Source organism: Miscanthus floridulus, chromosome 18, assembly GCF_019320115.1.
Source record: "Miscanthus floridulus cultivar M001 chromosome 18, ASM1932011v1, whole genome shotgun sequence".
Lineage (NCBI taxonomy): Eukaryota > Viridiplantae > Streptophyta > Magnoliopsida > Poales > Poaceae > Miscanthus > Miscanthus floridulus.
This window is the reverse complement of record NC_089597.1, coordinates 52,064,087-52,079,773: the sequence shown is the minus strand read 5'-3', so window position 1 is coordinate 52,079,773 and position 15,687 is coordinate 52,064,087. Positions and strand designations below refer to the sequence as shown.

At 45.8% G+C, this 15,687-nt stretch overlaps 1 protein-coding gene across 1 annotated transcript; it reads right to left on the bottom strand.

Moving 5' to 3' along the window:
- Positions 1–10,914: 10,914 nt before the first annotated feature.
- Positions 10,915–11,501, bottom strand: LOC136523837 (lecithin-cholesterol acyltransferase-like 1). The gene is made up of 2 exons (XM_066517381.1): positions 11,159–11,501; positions 10,915–11,054 (listed from the first exon to the last, which is right to left on the bottom strand). The coding sequence occupies exons 1-2, from the start codon at positions 11,499–11,501 to the stop codon at positions 10,915–10,917; spliced, it is 483 nt and encodes a 160-aa protein (XP_066373478.1).
- Positions 11,502–15,687: the final 4,186 nt, after the last annotated feature.

Genomic DNA, 15,687 nt, shown 5'->3' with positions numbered 1-15,687 from the left:
TTCCACTCTCATATGTGATTTAGGAATGTTTAGTTTCTCCTTTGTTGAAATGATAAATAGTTGCTCTGTCTATAATTCATCTGTACCTAGGTTGTAACTTAGTATTCCCGAAGATTTAAGTTTGTTGGCCAAAATATCTCATCGTAAAACTTGAAACCTGTGAGTTGTAAAAGCATGATCCTTTTCTAAGTTGTTGCAAGTTATGATATGGTAAATAGAATATGCTATGACTTTATTCATAGAGAAACTTGACATCCGAAGTTTTTATTTTTAATATGCTAAAAATCAAAAGTTCCTCAATGATTGTGTATTCTTATCATGGCCATATGACATGATTCAAATTAAAACCTTCGTCATATGATACTTATATTTATATTGAGTTTTGTCAAATTGTTGTGACCCTTGTAGAGATTCTAGTCATGCACCCATGATCGAGATTCACGTACACCCACAAACAAAATGCTGACTCTTACACTAAAAGTTATGCAAAAACATGTTTTCCGTCCACCTAAAATAAAAACTCCATTCATTTGTCATGAGGCTTTCTCTTCAAAATTTTCATATGCCAAAATGAAGTATGAGGCTATGCTAAAAAAAGAGAGACACATGAAGTTCTCAAAATAGCAAAAGTATAGAAAAAAATGGAACACATGAAGGTTCAAAGTGTTGAAAAAAAGAAAAATAAGAGAGAGCCCATACTTCTAAGGCAATTATCAAAAATAGAGAAAGTCACGATCAAGGAAGTACCAAAAATATTAGGATTAGAAAAATATTCCACACACTTGCATATCTTGATCAAAGTGTATGACTTGTATCTCCTTGGATCCGGTTTTTGACTTAGCAATATATATGATGTAAGTATGCCTCTCATTCATACCTACCTAAAACTCCACTCAAAGCTTTTTAGAGATAGGATGAAACAGAAGGCAAAAACAACCATATGCCCTAGTGAGGATCAAACACATTGAGCGATCGAGTGAATCATTTGAGGAACTTACATTTTATTTTGCAAAACTCATAAATCCTTCGGATAGAAGGTTGATCAAAGAATGAATGATTGGTAATTCTTTTAAAACCATTCTATCTTACAACTGCCCAAGAATTTAGAAAAGCAATAAGCCCCATAGGGATTAAGTTAAAAGGGTGGATAGAATGCCAAACTTATTTAAATTCAGGAATAATACTTTGCTATAGGCATGGCACTTGTGAATTGCATTTGGCATAGTAGCAACTCCTGATCAACAACCAAAAACTTAGCTATTTGCTCGGGACGAGCAAAGGATAAGCTTGGGGAATCTTGTTGGCAGTCATTAATGATCAAATCCGACCACCAACGAAGACACAAAAAGAGGATAAATAAGTAATCTTAAACACACATGCATTTACTATTAACCAAGTTCCACATGTATTTGGAGAACATTATTTTGTAGGTCACAAACACAAATACATGGAATAATTCAATGAAAGGCGCTTTCCGACACTGATTTGTGCAAAGGAACAAGGGAGACGCCCATCAAATCAACTCAACCAGGGCAAAACACCATGAAGCAGTGATCCATGTACAGCCCACGGCCTGCCACATGAAGGTGGTGGCGAGGTGGCTCAGTCAAGGGGTGGCCGATCCCTAGGGGCAGGCGACCCCATGCCAGCGCTACTCGGCCACCCCTTTGACAAGCGGTGGCATGGCTCCATGCTAAGGTAGTGGGAGCCGGTACTCATGCTAGGAATAGCCTCCAGCACCGCCTAGGCTCCTGTATAAATAGAGGGGAACCCCACCTCTCTAACACACTTCACATGAGTAACACCTCACTCCCTCACTCTCTAGTAGTAGCTTTCCTTTGTTTTTGGCTTAGAACAAGGCAAAGCTACCTTGGAGAGCTTGGATCCTTAGAAGAAGAGATCTTTGGGTATGAATGGAGAAATGAGTTCTTCCAAAGTCATGTTCTCATATTACATTTGTAGTCATACTTATGAACTAGAGTATAGTTATTATGTTATAATCTTGATATATGAACTAGTCTATAGTTTGTGTGTCATGAGAGTAGCACACCTAACTTCATGCTTAACTACTCATATAACTTATATAATCAGAATTAGAGCTAAGTTGAGGTGGCGGTTCATCGCGCCATCAGGTGTGCCCAACTCATTTACCTATCGATTTGTAGGGTTGGGGACCTAGGGGGATTTAGGTAGTTTCTATATACACAAGCGTGGTGCTTAGGTATGGAGAGACAGGTGAATGCATTGTCCCTTTCCACAGTTGAGGGATAGGTGGCAAATGGTGATAGCCCTATCCGTCCCTTGTAATCCCCAATGTTTGACTAGGGTCTAGGAGTCTAAATTGTCACATGAGGTTGCTAGTAGACTAGTACTCAGTGGCCTCCTGACCTGCTTCACATTTAGCACTAATACTAATTAGGATTAAGTCCACTTTTGGCCCCTCAACTATAGGGTTCATCTAATTTTAACCCTCAACTACAAAATTGTCTAGCGGTGATACCCCAACTGTCAAAACCATTCACTTTTATCACCTGGGTGAGGGCAGGGCTGTTTGTCCTATATGGAGCGAGTTTGACCACGCCACGCTAGTGTTGACCACCACATAGGATGCCAACCTCCATATCAGTGACATATGGGGCCCACACGTCACCCACTCATCACTTCCCTCTCACGCTGCTACCGTGGATGCATGCTTCGTGGGTGGGGTAGCTTCAACCATGGAGCTCCTAGTGTGACCACCATACATGCATGATGATGAGGAAGAGGAAGACGACGTGCTACCGCTGCTAGTATGAATCTACTTGGGCTCCCATGTCAAGTCTGTGGATGATGGGTCGGCCGACACCACCACCAGCGAGGGGATCGGCTTCAGGGAATAGGTGTTGCTGGACGAGTCGACGGCGGGCGGGAGATCAAATTAACCAACACCGGCGGTGGTGCCACTTGTGATGGTGGACGAGGTGGACGCGAGACTCAGGGCCGGTGGCATCACGAGCGGGAGCAGCGGCGGGGGTGTGTTGAGCTCAAACAACATGCTCTCGACCTAGGACAATAGGTCAGAGGGATTGTAGTGCACGGTGTCCATGGCAAGGTGGGAGATGAAGCCATCATCAGTGGTAGCGCCGACGCCACCAATGCCACCTATCCCCATGGCGATCTCGAGCTGCTCTAGCTTCTGTGTGACATCCGCCATATCCGACGAATGCACCTTGTACCCGAGCATGGCCAGCATCTCGTCCATCTCCTCCTCCTGCTCCCCTACCCCCGCCGCCACCACCATCATCTTATCCTTGGAGGAGCCCATGTCGCCGCCGCTCCTACCGGCATCTTGGTACTCGCACTTCATGATCTCTGAGCTACAACGAGCTACAGACCTAGCTAGCTAGCTAATAATTACTCACGCGATGCCGTGTTGCTTGGGCACCACTGCCGCAACTTGCTCGAGCGCTACCGCCCTACTCGTGAGCCATTGCCGCTGCCTACTCATGCACCACGGCAGCCTACTCGAGCGTCGCGTTGCTGTGCTGCCCATGTGCCGCCATCATAGCCTGCTCACACCATCGCCCTACTCCCGCACTGTATCCTTCATTGCCTCCTTCACGTGCGTAGGAACGAGAGGAAAGAGGGCCTGCATAGCGGTCAATGCCAATGGGGCATGGTCAAAACCACTCCACGTAGGACAAAATAGCCCTGCCCACACCCAGGTGGTAAAAGTGAACGGTTTTGATAGTTGGGGTATCACCACTAGATGGTTTTGTAGTTGAGGGTTAAAATTAGACGAACCCTATAGTTGAGGGGCCAAAAGTGGACTTAATCCTACTAATTATGTAATTTGTGTGATCATCAACTAATCTTTGTATGAGTATACTAGATCAATGCCTGCTTGACTTAGGAATTTATTTTATTCTTTCTTTTCCATTTTATCCTTAGAGGAATGCCAAGTGTGTGTCCACTATCTTGAAATCACTGTATTTACCCCTACTATAAACATTAGTGTACTTGCAAGCATTATTATTTAAGTTCATATCCATACTAGACTCTTAATCAATAAATGTCTTCCTTTGGGAAAATATAAATAATGATACCCTAAATACTTCTAGATGAAATGCTATAATGATAGCTCTGTGCGTTTGCGGATAAATATCTAAAATTGTTAAGGAACTATCAAGGCTATTACTTAGTGGCATTGCTAATTATTAGTGATGATGCTAAGAAATACCAAGAAATACTTCTAGCATCGTTGCTAGGGATACAAACCTAGTAGCTATGCTAAGAAGTGTCAACACTCAGGACAAGGAGGAGGGCTTGTGTCATCAAGAATAGGAAGCCTGGAAGGATACCTAGTGAGAAGAGACATGAACCCCAAGTTCACCCGAATTGGGACGGTCAAAGGACTTACCCGACGAAAGCAGGTGGAGGGAGTTGAAGAGTTGAAGAAAGGGAGGTAAGCTCAACAGTGCGTAGAAAAATTATACCCATTTATGCCTCCCCCTTCTTTATATAAGCAGGAACTGGCGCATGGACGGCAACCCAACCGCATGCGCTTGTGCTTGGGAAAACGAGCCACGAGCACTAACACTCTAGCTTCTAGTAAGCAAACTCATCCACGGTTCCTAGTGGCCCAAATCTCGACACACCCAAGCCAGTGCAGGCGAGTGTCTAACACTCAGATCGACACACCCAAGCCAGTGCATCCGGTGTAGGCTCACCCTCGTAGTAGGTGTAAGTGGTAGTGACTTCACTACTACACTCGCACCTTTCATAGCCACATCATAACCCCCATCGTAGTCCAATTTTGGCGTTGGCAATAAGCTATCGGCAGTGATAGTCGTAGTCATCACTATCGCTATCTGAGACCGTCTACGGTGTACACTCACACCACCGTATTGGCTTATGATCCATCCATGATAAGATCCTTGCTTCGATCACATTGGTGCATGACTTGGCTATGTTGGTATACACTAGCACCGCCATGTTGACTTATGATCCATCCGTGATCAGGTCGTTGTTTTCCGTCGCATTGGAGCACGACCTACCATGTTGGTGTACACTAACACCGCCGTGTTGGATTATGATCCGTCCGTGATTAGGTCATTGTTTTTGTCGTGTTATACCATGACCCACCTATGTGGGTGTACACTAACATCACCGTTTTGACCAATAATTAGGATCACAGTCACCTTACACAATGATCCGATTGTGTGCAGTGTGTGTTCACCATCGCTTTGGTGCCTGATGCATCTGTGTCGAGGTGGACATCACCGTCACTTCAGCGTATGAACCGTCTGGTCATTGGTAATAGTCACCATCGCATTACAGAATGATTCGGTGGTGATACACTATTGACCACTGCCGCATGAGATGAATAGCGGTGGTGTTGTCTGTCTGCTTCACCAACGACAAGTGTTACGGCGGTGATGACAAAATAGACAACGGCCCATACATCCAACGATGACAGAATTGCATCCAGTTTTCATAATTTATTTACTAATTCAGATGGGCCATAATAACTTATTGAACACACACCATAAAGATATAATCATTACACACCATTCATCATGTCCTCAATGAAGAGTATTTTTTATAATAAGAAGCGACACTAACATAACAATTGTGTCAACTCAAGAATTAACACAAGCGGTACATAGATAGGAAAATAAAGGTTCTGCTCCCTATAGACTTACATAACAAAAATGAGGTAGATGTGCTCGCTCCTTTAGATTGGTACTCTTGCTTGCAAGGCAAAGCTTCCTTCAGCTTGGTAGCCAGTGACCATGGAACCCCTCTTCTTCCTCCCTTAGCCATTGCAGGAAAATCATTCAAAAGCACTCAGACTCCACAACCTTCACAAAGCAGTATCATTAATAATATTCAACATACAATTGCCTTAGTTACCAAGGCAAAATTGGACTGTATATAGAATCAAAACAACTCCCTACCTGAAGAAAGAACAGCATATGCAACTTTACTGCTCTCCTACTGATTCCATGAACAAGAAAACATAAGGAAGATAGTGAGGTCCCTCCGGACGTAGCCTCCAGGTAGGTCTACGATACCACATGACTTGGGTAGGGAGGACAAGAACTTTTCTGAGGTTCATGTCATATGCAATCAGTTTTTTGTCCTTGCCAACAAAGAAAATCAAATTCCATTATAGGTGAACTGCAATCACTTTGTAGTCCGAATCGCAAACATCATAACCAAATTGAATATTGTCCCATCCAAATATCTCTAGCATGGTCACCATATGCTGTAGTGTCCAGTTATCAGTACCATAGTTGTCGGGTTCATAAAACCCGGGGTCCCTCGGGGACCGGCTTCCACGCCAAGGCTCGGCCCAAGAGTCTAAAATGACAGGCCAAAAGGGCAGCCTAGTCACCGATCGGAAGGTCTAGTCGAAGAGGAACAACGCCCGCTCATTGGCTACTTCGGCCTACCTCTCTTACCGGAGCGTTCGCTTCGACTCCAGCCACCTCTGGACAGCCTCTCCGATCAGAAGGCCTGGCCCAAAACACTACTTCTGACTCCAACCCCGCGTCTCCGACCGAGGTTCGCAGGAACCCTGCTCACCGCTCTTCTCTGACCGGCGCACTCAGAGCTGACTAGAGCCATCTGACCGGGGACGCCTGCTCAGTAGGAACTAGGAGACATACGGAGAAAAGCAAGGCAAGGCTCACAAGTCAAAACTACTGTACTAGGGACCATACCCTGCATAGAACAGTACTCTGCAGCCACCCTAACACAAACAGTATTGTAGGCGCCGCTAAAACTCCCATACGGTATGGCTCGCTCACGTGCCTCTAGGCATCGATAGCGTTATGGGCGCCGGGATTTACCATACCGGGTGAACGTGGTGAGACTCCTCACATGCCTCTAGGCATCAAACAGTATTTGTAGGTACCGACATCTACCATCCCTGAAGAAGGCAGCACGACCTCCCATATGCATCTAACATTCTACAGTGACATCAACAATGTTGTAGGCGCCTACCATTAACTTGTACCTGCCGATGTGGGCAACAAGGCTCAGTAGCATACGTACCCTCACCCTCTCACTTGTAAAGCCATCCCCTTTATCTATAAAAGGGGATGCGCCCCCTCCAAAAAAGGAGAGGCCTTCTTGAAGATAACAAGCACCAATCAAGTTCACTAGCTCACGACCACAGAACCGTCGGGTTCAGACTCCAAGCACACGCATGAACACCTAGCTCATAGCGTAGCTCCTGTCGTTCTTGGCCCTTCCGACCAGAGCCGACCAGACCTCTTGTACACCCCATCTTTCTCCTTCTCGTTTGTAACCCCACTACAAACTTCGAGCACCTAGGCTCAGGAATAAAGTCACTGATAGACCCAAACTGGACGTAGGGCACGTTGCCTGAACCAGTATAAACCCTGTGTCATTGAGTGCTAGGCCACCTCCGATCACAACGTACGGCAAAACTACAAATATTTACTAGTTGGTCACATTCTGCACCGTCAATAGTCATCTAGGACCTAGAATGAAAGCTGATACTTCCTAAACATACTAGTAGTACATACACACAACTGACCCTGAGCTTCATGGATGGAGATTGCTTCACCACGTGACCTACAAATTTTCCTCCATGTCTTTCCCTACATATCAACAGCAACTATCTAGGACAACTCCAGCCAGTGCATAAAACTATTAAGAAACATACTTGTCGAATATGTGCGTACAACACCCTCGCCCCATTCAGATTCCTTAAACTTCCATGATGCACTCTTAGCTGAGTAGATGCTCACACCTATGGACACACCAGCCCTCTTCTTGCCATATTCAATCACAGGAAGTGCAAGAAGACTGTTGGATCAAACCCCAAGTGAGCTAAACCAAAAGAACAGTTGTTATTCGGCAGTAACCACCATTTGTTAGCCACCGGATTGCAGACAACATAGCGAAACCCAACGCACCAGCATAGGATGAGCCCGCGGCAGCAATCTGAGATCACAACATCCTTAATGGGGAGGGGCAAGAAGGTCAAGGAGGGGTATTCACCGTTGATGCTGGTGAACTAGCGTTTGCCTTTCCAGCTGTGATAGAATAATCCAACAACAATCTGGGACATCTCCTTACGGTACTGGGATTCGGAGATGAGGTGGTTCCAGCAGCGACAGACACAGTTACAGCTCCACATGGTGCGGGCGATGAGGTGTTGGAGGATGAGGACGAAGACATGGTCTATGAGGATGGTCACTTGGTTCGTCTTGTTGGGGGCCTCCTCCTCCATCTTCAGTTCTTGACTAGGATCTAGTGGAGCGGGGCCAACAATGGAAGCGGTTGCACTGTCGCTTGAATCAGAGAAGGAGCGCCTGCGGAGTTGGATCGTGAGCTCCTTAGTAAACAGATGGAAGCTTGTTTCGTACTTAGATGAGTGAAGAGGGGAATAAAAATCCAAGAAAGATAGAGGGAAGTTCGAAAGAATTACCATTGATTGTGGATCTTGTGGGATTGGTGGCCACGGGGGTGATGAGTAGCAGCCTGGTCACCGGTGGATCTGTGTAGGCCATGCCGGTGAGGCATACCGCCGCAGGGTACTAGCTTGTCGGTAGTGAGTGGCGGCTTGCACCCTGCTGAGTAGGGGCAGTTGCGTAGTTTAGCACTAGGGAGCAACGAGCGGCGATGAGAAACAAAAGCTATGGGCGAGGAGAAAGACACAGGGTGGGGAGCGTGCTTTGTAAGCAACCCTTTCAGACGCGGGAATGGAAAATGTGCACAACTTTGTAAAAAACACGCAAGCTTGGAAATTGACCAAACTGTTACCATCTAGACCATATGCAGGCGACGGTGAAGGCTACCAGCGGTGGTGAATGGGTCCTACGAAGATGTTTCAGGAGCCACCGCGCCACTGTCGCCGCGGACGGCGATGACTGCTGCCTGGTTGAGGGCGTCACTCATTCTACCCGATTGTAAACCGTCACTCGTTCTGCCCGATTGTAACTAGAAAAATGCTAGATTAAGTGCCTGTTTTGTTTCCTCCTTCTAAAGTTTAGCTACTAAACTTTAGTCACTTTAGCCACATAAGTTTTTTGATGATGTGGTAAGGTTTTTAAGAAGAGAGAGAAGAAGTGAATTTTATGGGGATAAAACTCTCTTGGCACGAATACCAACTCTCTATGAGTCATGGAATTAAATGTCTATAAAACTCTAGAATGAAATTGTCCATTGAGAAGGGGTGTTTCATCGATATTTCATTTTATTCTACATGATGTTGCCGTCTTGAAAACAACGTAATGAAACTCTCCACTGAGACTAGCCTAAGTATGAAATAAACTAGAACTGAGTCCAACATTCAACAATAAATCTTCCATTAATATCTACACCCTACTTACAATCTACGGGTCCAAGAATTGAAATACGGCATTCCAACGATCCTCATAACTTGCTTTGCTTTGGAAAGGGTCATTTGCATCTATCTCCTTAATACGTTCAATCAATGATGGAGCTAGATGCAACAACATTCTTTCATTTGCAAAGAACCTACAAGTATGGGGGTAACCCATACCCGACTAAATAGGAGAATGGAGATGGGGAACAGCCTCACGAAACTTCCTCTAACATCCCCCTGGGAGCAGTGGGAGGAAGAGGAGAAGCAGAGCAACGAGGATATCTATTCTCAAATCTGGATTGCATTCGTAAGCCAGAACTGCTCTGGCTCACGAATGCAATCCAGATGATGCTTGGGTCCTTGCCCCTGCTGTACCTAATTCATATTTCACATGATCCTCATCTGTTAAATTGGCCTCTATCTTGTTTATTTGTGCAGTCATATGCAGCTTCACTGACTCGGCATCACTAAAAGGACAAGACCATTTGTTGCCTGGTGAGAGAGGTATACAAATCATCTTCTCACTATCCCAACACTCTCCACCTAGAGCTAGTTGCTGCAGTAATCCATCATGTGAATCATGTTGGTAAAACAATTCCTCATCCCTCACCACAACCTTGCCGGGAAAACCGTCACATACCTGGTCTGCAGTGCCCATACATTGCTTGAGAAGAGGGGAGGTGTCGACACGGGTAAGCACTACACTGGCATTGAACCCGACAGTGTGCTCGTCATCCACACTCAAGGCTAGCTGTTGCAACAAGCTTGCATGCGTGTCAATATGAGATTGCATCTCCTCATCTCATCTAACCTCAAGAGGCATATCAGTGAACAAGTTATCTGCAGTATCCATGTCACTATTATGAGTGAGCAAATCACGAATGCCCCGATCAACCGTTGCGTTGTTGTCCACATTCAAGCACTTGTCGAACTGACTTTCTTCCTGCACTAATGCATCTTGGCAGTCAAGTCCATGCAACAACTCATCATCCCAGACAACAGGCATATTTTGCATTTCATCCAACATCGTATTTGAAGCTCCCATTGATGTCACTGGATCCATGAACTGAACGTACTGAGGCATTGTTGCATCGTACTCACCAACAAAGTAATTACCACCTTGAGCTAGCTGCTTCAGCAAACCAGGATGGTCGAACATATGTTGCTTTTCCTCATCCCAGACCACCACTTCAATAGACATATCATCGAACATGTTGTGTGCAAGGTTACTAGCTTGCCTTAGCAGCAACAAATTAACAGCACGCACACCCAAAATCTGCTCAACTGGTGATTGTAGAGGACGGAAGCGGCCAATCACGATCTGAGTGCTACCAGCAGTAGGGTGTCGAAGTGGAGAGCCGAGACCAAGAGGATGCACAGCCGCTCAAACTCCAGAATCGCCCGCCGCTGCACGCACGCACCGAATCCGTGCCGACGCCGAGGCAGATCATGACGAAGTGCTTGACGTACCTCCTGCGCCACGTCAGGGGGCTCCGGTCGAGGAAGACCATGGTGAAGAAGCCGCCCAGGCTGTGCGTCACGAGGATGACCGACTTCTCTCCGTTCCTCTAGCTGGCGCGCTCCACGAGGAGCCTGAAGCTCGAGAGGAAGTCAGAGAACACCCTGGACACCAGGCCGGGAGCTGCCGGCGCGTATCGGAAGTCCCACCCCTTCCAGTGTCTCCACCAGCCTTTCCATGCAGACGTTCCTGAGGTGAGGTGACAGGTGAGGATTCCATTCATCATCGATCTCCTTCCTTGGAGGAATGAAAACTCGACATGATGAACACGACGTATGTACGTGCTTGCTTACTTTCGGCCAGGGTCGTCGAAGCGAAAGCTGAGGGTGGTGCCGAAGGCCACGACGCGAGTCTTGACGCCCCGCACGTTGCGGTAGTCGCCGGGCGGCGGGGTCGTACGCTAGCCGCAGCTGGTCCGCGTAGCACGGGCACGGCAGGAGCGTTGGGTCCTCCTGCAGCGCCGTGAAGTTCTCCCACAGCCGGAACCACCCGCGCGCCCTGCTTCCGTATGCCGCAGCCTGGCGTCGAAGGCTCGTACTCGTCGGTGCGCCGTGCGTCCCGCTGGCCGCAGGTGTTACCCGGCACCAGCACGACCGGGTGGAGGCTGCTGGACAGTGCATCAACAAAGAAGAGCATGGCAACCAGGAGGACAAGGGGCAAGAGGAGACGACGCTGCTGCTGCTGCGACTACATTTGCATTGGGACAGTTGACTTTGCTGTCTAGCTAACGGAGAATTGGACATGATGATGCATCGAACGGATTCTCTTCTGGGTTATCTATTACCCAGAACATAAAGAATTGCATTTAAATTTGCCCGGCGGTCTAATCCCATAGATTAATGTGAGATACTAGCGCCCGGACGGTCCGCACAGAAACGCACGTCCGGACGCATGTGCCTCCTCCGTCACGCACGCATGCGGAAATACCGTGCCCTCCGCTCCTTCCTCCTTACCCCACTTCTCTCTCCACGAGTCTAGGTGCCTGGCCTCCTCCCTACGCCCGCCGCCGCTCCCGCACGCTCCTTCCCCATGAACCCCGAAGGACCCAAGAGCAGGATGAAGATGACTGGACGAGCGCGCCCCGTCCGCACGACCCTAGGTGCGTCGCACACCTCGACTGCTGGCCCCCAACACGCCCTATCCGCCGGCCTCGGTTTGCCACACCCCATCCCCCCGCGTTCAGGTCGTGCCCCATGACTCTCTACCTCTGAAATATGAAATACTTGGATGCAACATACGTCTAAAACAGATGAGACATTTGAAATATACACTTGAAACATATGTGTGAAACATATACAACATCTAGATAAAACACACTACTATAAAAAAAGGTTTGTAGCAACGGCTCAATTTTTTATAGGGGCGGCTAGGGATGGAGCCACCCCTACAGTGGGCGTGCTCAGGACCCATGCCAGCCGCCCCTACTAGCTGCTCCTACAAATAGCACAGTAGGGGCGGCTGGTGATATGAGCCGCCCCTACAAATGGATCGATTTGTAGGGGCGGCTCACTCATTAGCTGTCCTCAGTGTTGCGATTTATAGGGGCAGCTCAATCACCAGCCGCCCCTACAAATACACCACGTATAAAAACCTACAGCCCATTCTTTTTCCTCGGATCACTCACTTCAACCCGTGAGAAAAAAGGTAGGGCGGCCTTGTGCACCTCTCAAAAATTGCTCTACTAAGGGTGGGAAGTTTTGATCTCAAATCCTTTTGCAGAGAGGTTGTAGAAGGTAAGAAAATGCTATTCCACTTTTTTTTGAAGTTTTAATTGTTGGTTAGTGAGTAATTAGAGTTTGGCTTTTCTCTCTCTTCTATGGTGCTTGAGCTACTTATGAAGCAAAATAGACCAAAGTTTTGAATGTATTAGGGTAAATTAGGTAGGAGAACAAGATCATACCCTTATTTGGTCCATGTTTCTTGATTTTAGTGAACAATTAGTTAGTTTTCTGGATGTTTCATGTGCATGTAGATCTAGGGTTTGGTTTTTTTTATTAATTTTGTTTTTGTAAATTTATGTTTGATGAAATTGGAATAGGGTTTGCATGAAAGATATTGGGTAAAATATTAATTGTTGCTAATTATTGTCTTTGAAATTATTTATTGTAATCAACAAGTATGTATTTTAATTATTTATGAATAAATAGGCCATTAATTAATTTTCCTCTACCATGGTATGTTTGTATGCTTCATGTAATTATATTTAATTTATATTCATATATATCTGAAGTATATACAATTATTCTTAAGTAATTATTAATTTAATTTATTTTTATATATATCTGAATAAGTAGTCCTTTAATGTTTGTTTTGTTGTTGTTGTAAAAGATGTAGTACAGGAACTCTTGGATGTATGGTTCGTTAAGGTTCAAGGCAGGTTTCCTTGAAGAGGTGGATAAATTTATTGAAGCTGCCGAGAAGCATGCAACGATATTGATAAAGAATAAGGATACAATTATTTGTCCTGGTAAAGATTGCAAGAACCGTATGACATGGATAGACGTGACTATCATCATATCACATTTGATTATGCAAGGATTTATTGAGGACTACACAGTGTGGATTCATCATGGTGAAATGGTTATTGTTAACGACGAGGATGAGGAGGAATACGGCGATGAAACCCTAGAATCCTTGTCCCAATATTTAGTAGAGTTTGATGCATGAATGAATCTCGAGTTTGACAATGAACAAGGTGGTGATGCTGGTGGTTGGGATGGTAAGGACAAAGGTGGTGCCAATAATGATGGTGGAGCACGTGTCGAGGATAAAGATGATTTGGAGGACATGATTCGAGCCCTTGGACCAGAGATTTTACTAAAGAGCCCAAAAAGTCTAGAAATTTTTGAAAGGGTGAAAAAAGCATCGAAGGAGGCTGTGTATGGTGTTAAAAAGGGTTGTTCGACACACTGGACATTACTACGTTTTGTGCTTGAGCTACTCATCCTGAAGGCTAAGTACGGCTGGTCAGACTATAGTTTCAATGATCTATTGCATCTCTTGTCATGGGTGCTGCCACAACCAAACTCAGTTCCCGCCAACACATACCAAGCGAAGAAGGTGATAAGTCCATTGACAATGGGGGTTGAAAAAATCCATGCATGCCCCAACCATTGTATCCTCTTTCGTGGTGAAACATTCAAGTCACTAGATAAATGTTCCCGGTGTGGGGCCAGCCGGTACAAGAACAATGACCTTTACGGTGGGGACGAAGCCTCCATGGGGGAAAAGAGGAATAAGAAGGGTACGAAATAGGTGGTACAAGAATCTCAGCCCCCAGAGGACACTCCATTAGGCAACGATGCAAAGCAGAGAAGATTTCTTGCCTTGGTAATGTGGTACCTACCAGTGACCGGCCGCTTGAGATGTATCTTCCTAAACCCTAAAGAAGCCGCACTCATAACATGGTGGGATGATGAGCGCAAGGTGGATGATGATAAGATTGCACACCTGGCTGATTGTAGTCGGTGGCAAAGGATCGATGAGAAGCACAAAGAATTCAGCGATGACCCAAGGAATGTACGGTTTGGCTTGAGCACCGATGGAATGAATCCCTTCAATGAGAGGATGAGCAACCACAGCACTTGGCCAGTGATCTTGACCATGTACAACATCCCAACATGGTTGTGTCAGAAGAGAAAGTACCTTCTCCTCACTATTCTTATTTCTGGCTCTAAACAACCAGGCATTGATATAGACGTGTTCCTCGAGCCCTTGATGCAAGAAATGGAGAGGCTATGGAGGCTTGGGGAGCCGATGTACGATGTGTTCCGAAAGGAGGACTTCATATGTAGAGCAATAATATTTGTTACTACCAATGATTACCCCGCGCTGTCTGCTTTGTCTGTGGACAGATCAAAGGGAAGATAGAATGCTTAGTTTGCTTGGATGGTACTACATGGGTGTTTGTTGATGCATCCAAGAAGATAGTTTACCTAAGGAACCGACGCTTCTTAAAGACAAGTCACAAGTATCACAACAAATTGTACTTTAGATTTTATGACAACACCTCAGAGATTGAACCCCCTCCGGAGAGATGTCATAACGGAGAACACGTGTACAGAATGGTGAAAAACATACGTGTAATCTATGGAAAGAAGAATCCAGATGGGATGAACAGTGATAGAAGCACACCTCCTGTCGAAGGCGTACCTTTCAAGAAACAATCGATCTTCTTTCAGTATTTGCCTTATTGGCCAGACTTGGAGGCCCCCCATGCCATTGATGCCATGCACATCCAGAAGAATATCTTTGAGAGTCTCATTGCTACCTTGATGGAAACATGCAAGTCAAAGGATGGTCTGAAATCATGAAAAGACATGGTGCAGCTAAACGTGATGCCACAGCTTCACTCGGTACCTGAGGCTAATGGAAAATACACTCTGCCCATAGCGTGCTTCAACCTAAAACCAGAAGAGAAGAGAGCTATACGCACTTTCCTCAGGGGGTCAAAGTCCCGACTAGGTTTTCAACGAATGTGAAGAAGCTAGTGTCGATGAAGGACTTGTCAATAACACACTGCAAGCCTCATGATTGTCATATGATGCTGATAGTTTTTCTACCTATTGCAATTAGGGCTATAAAGCTAGAGTTCTTGAAAATAGCCATCACCCCATGTGCTACTTTTTTTCGAAGATCTCACAGAAGACGATTGGCAAGAAAGAGCTGAGTGACCTACATGAATTTGTGGTGGAGACACAAAACCAACTAGAGATGTGTTTGCCTCCTGCTTTTTTTATATAATGCCACATCTCATGATTCACATGGTTCATTAGATACAGGCGCTGGGCCTTTGCTACTTGCATAAAATGTGGTCCTACGA

What these genes read in the sequence shown, in the direction of transcription:
- LOC136523837 (XM_066517381.1), bottom strand. Translation starts at nt 11,501, where the DNA reads ATGCTCTTCTTTGTTGATGCACTGTCCAGCAGCCTCCACCCGGTCGTG. An exon ending in TTCGACGACCCTGGCCGAAA is followed by an intron (nt 11,055 to 11,158) that starts GTAAGCAAGCAC and finishes ACCTCACCTCAG; the next exon opens with GAACGTCTGCATGGAAAGGC.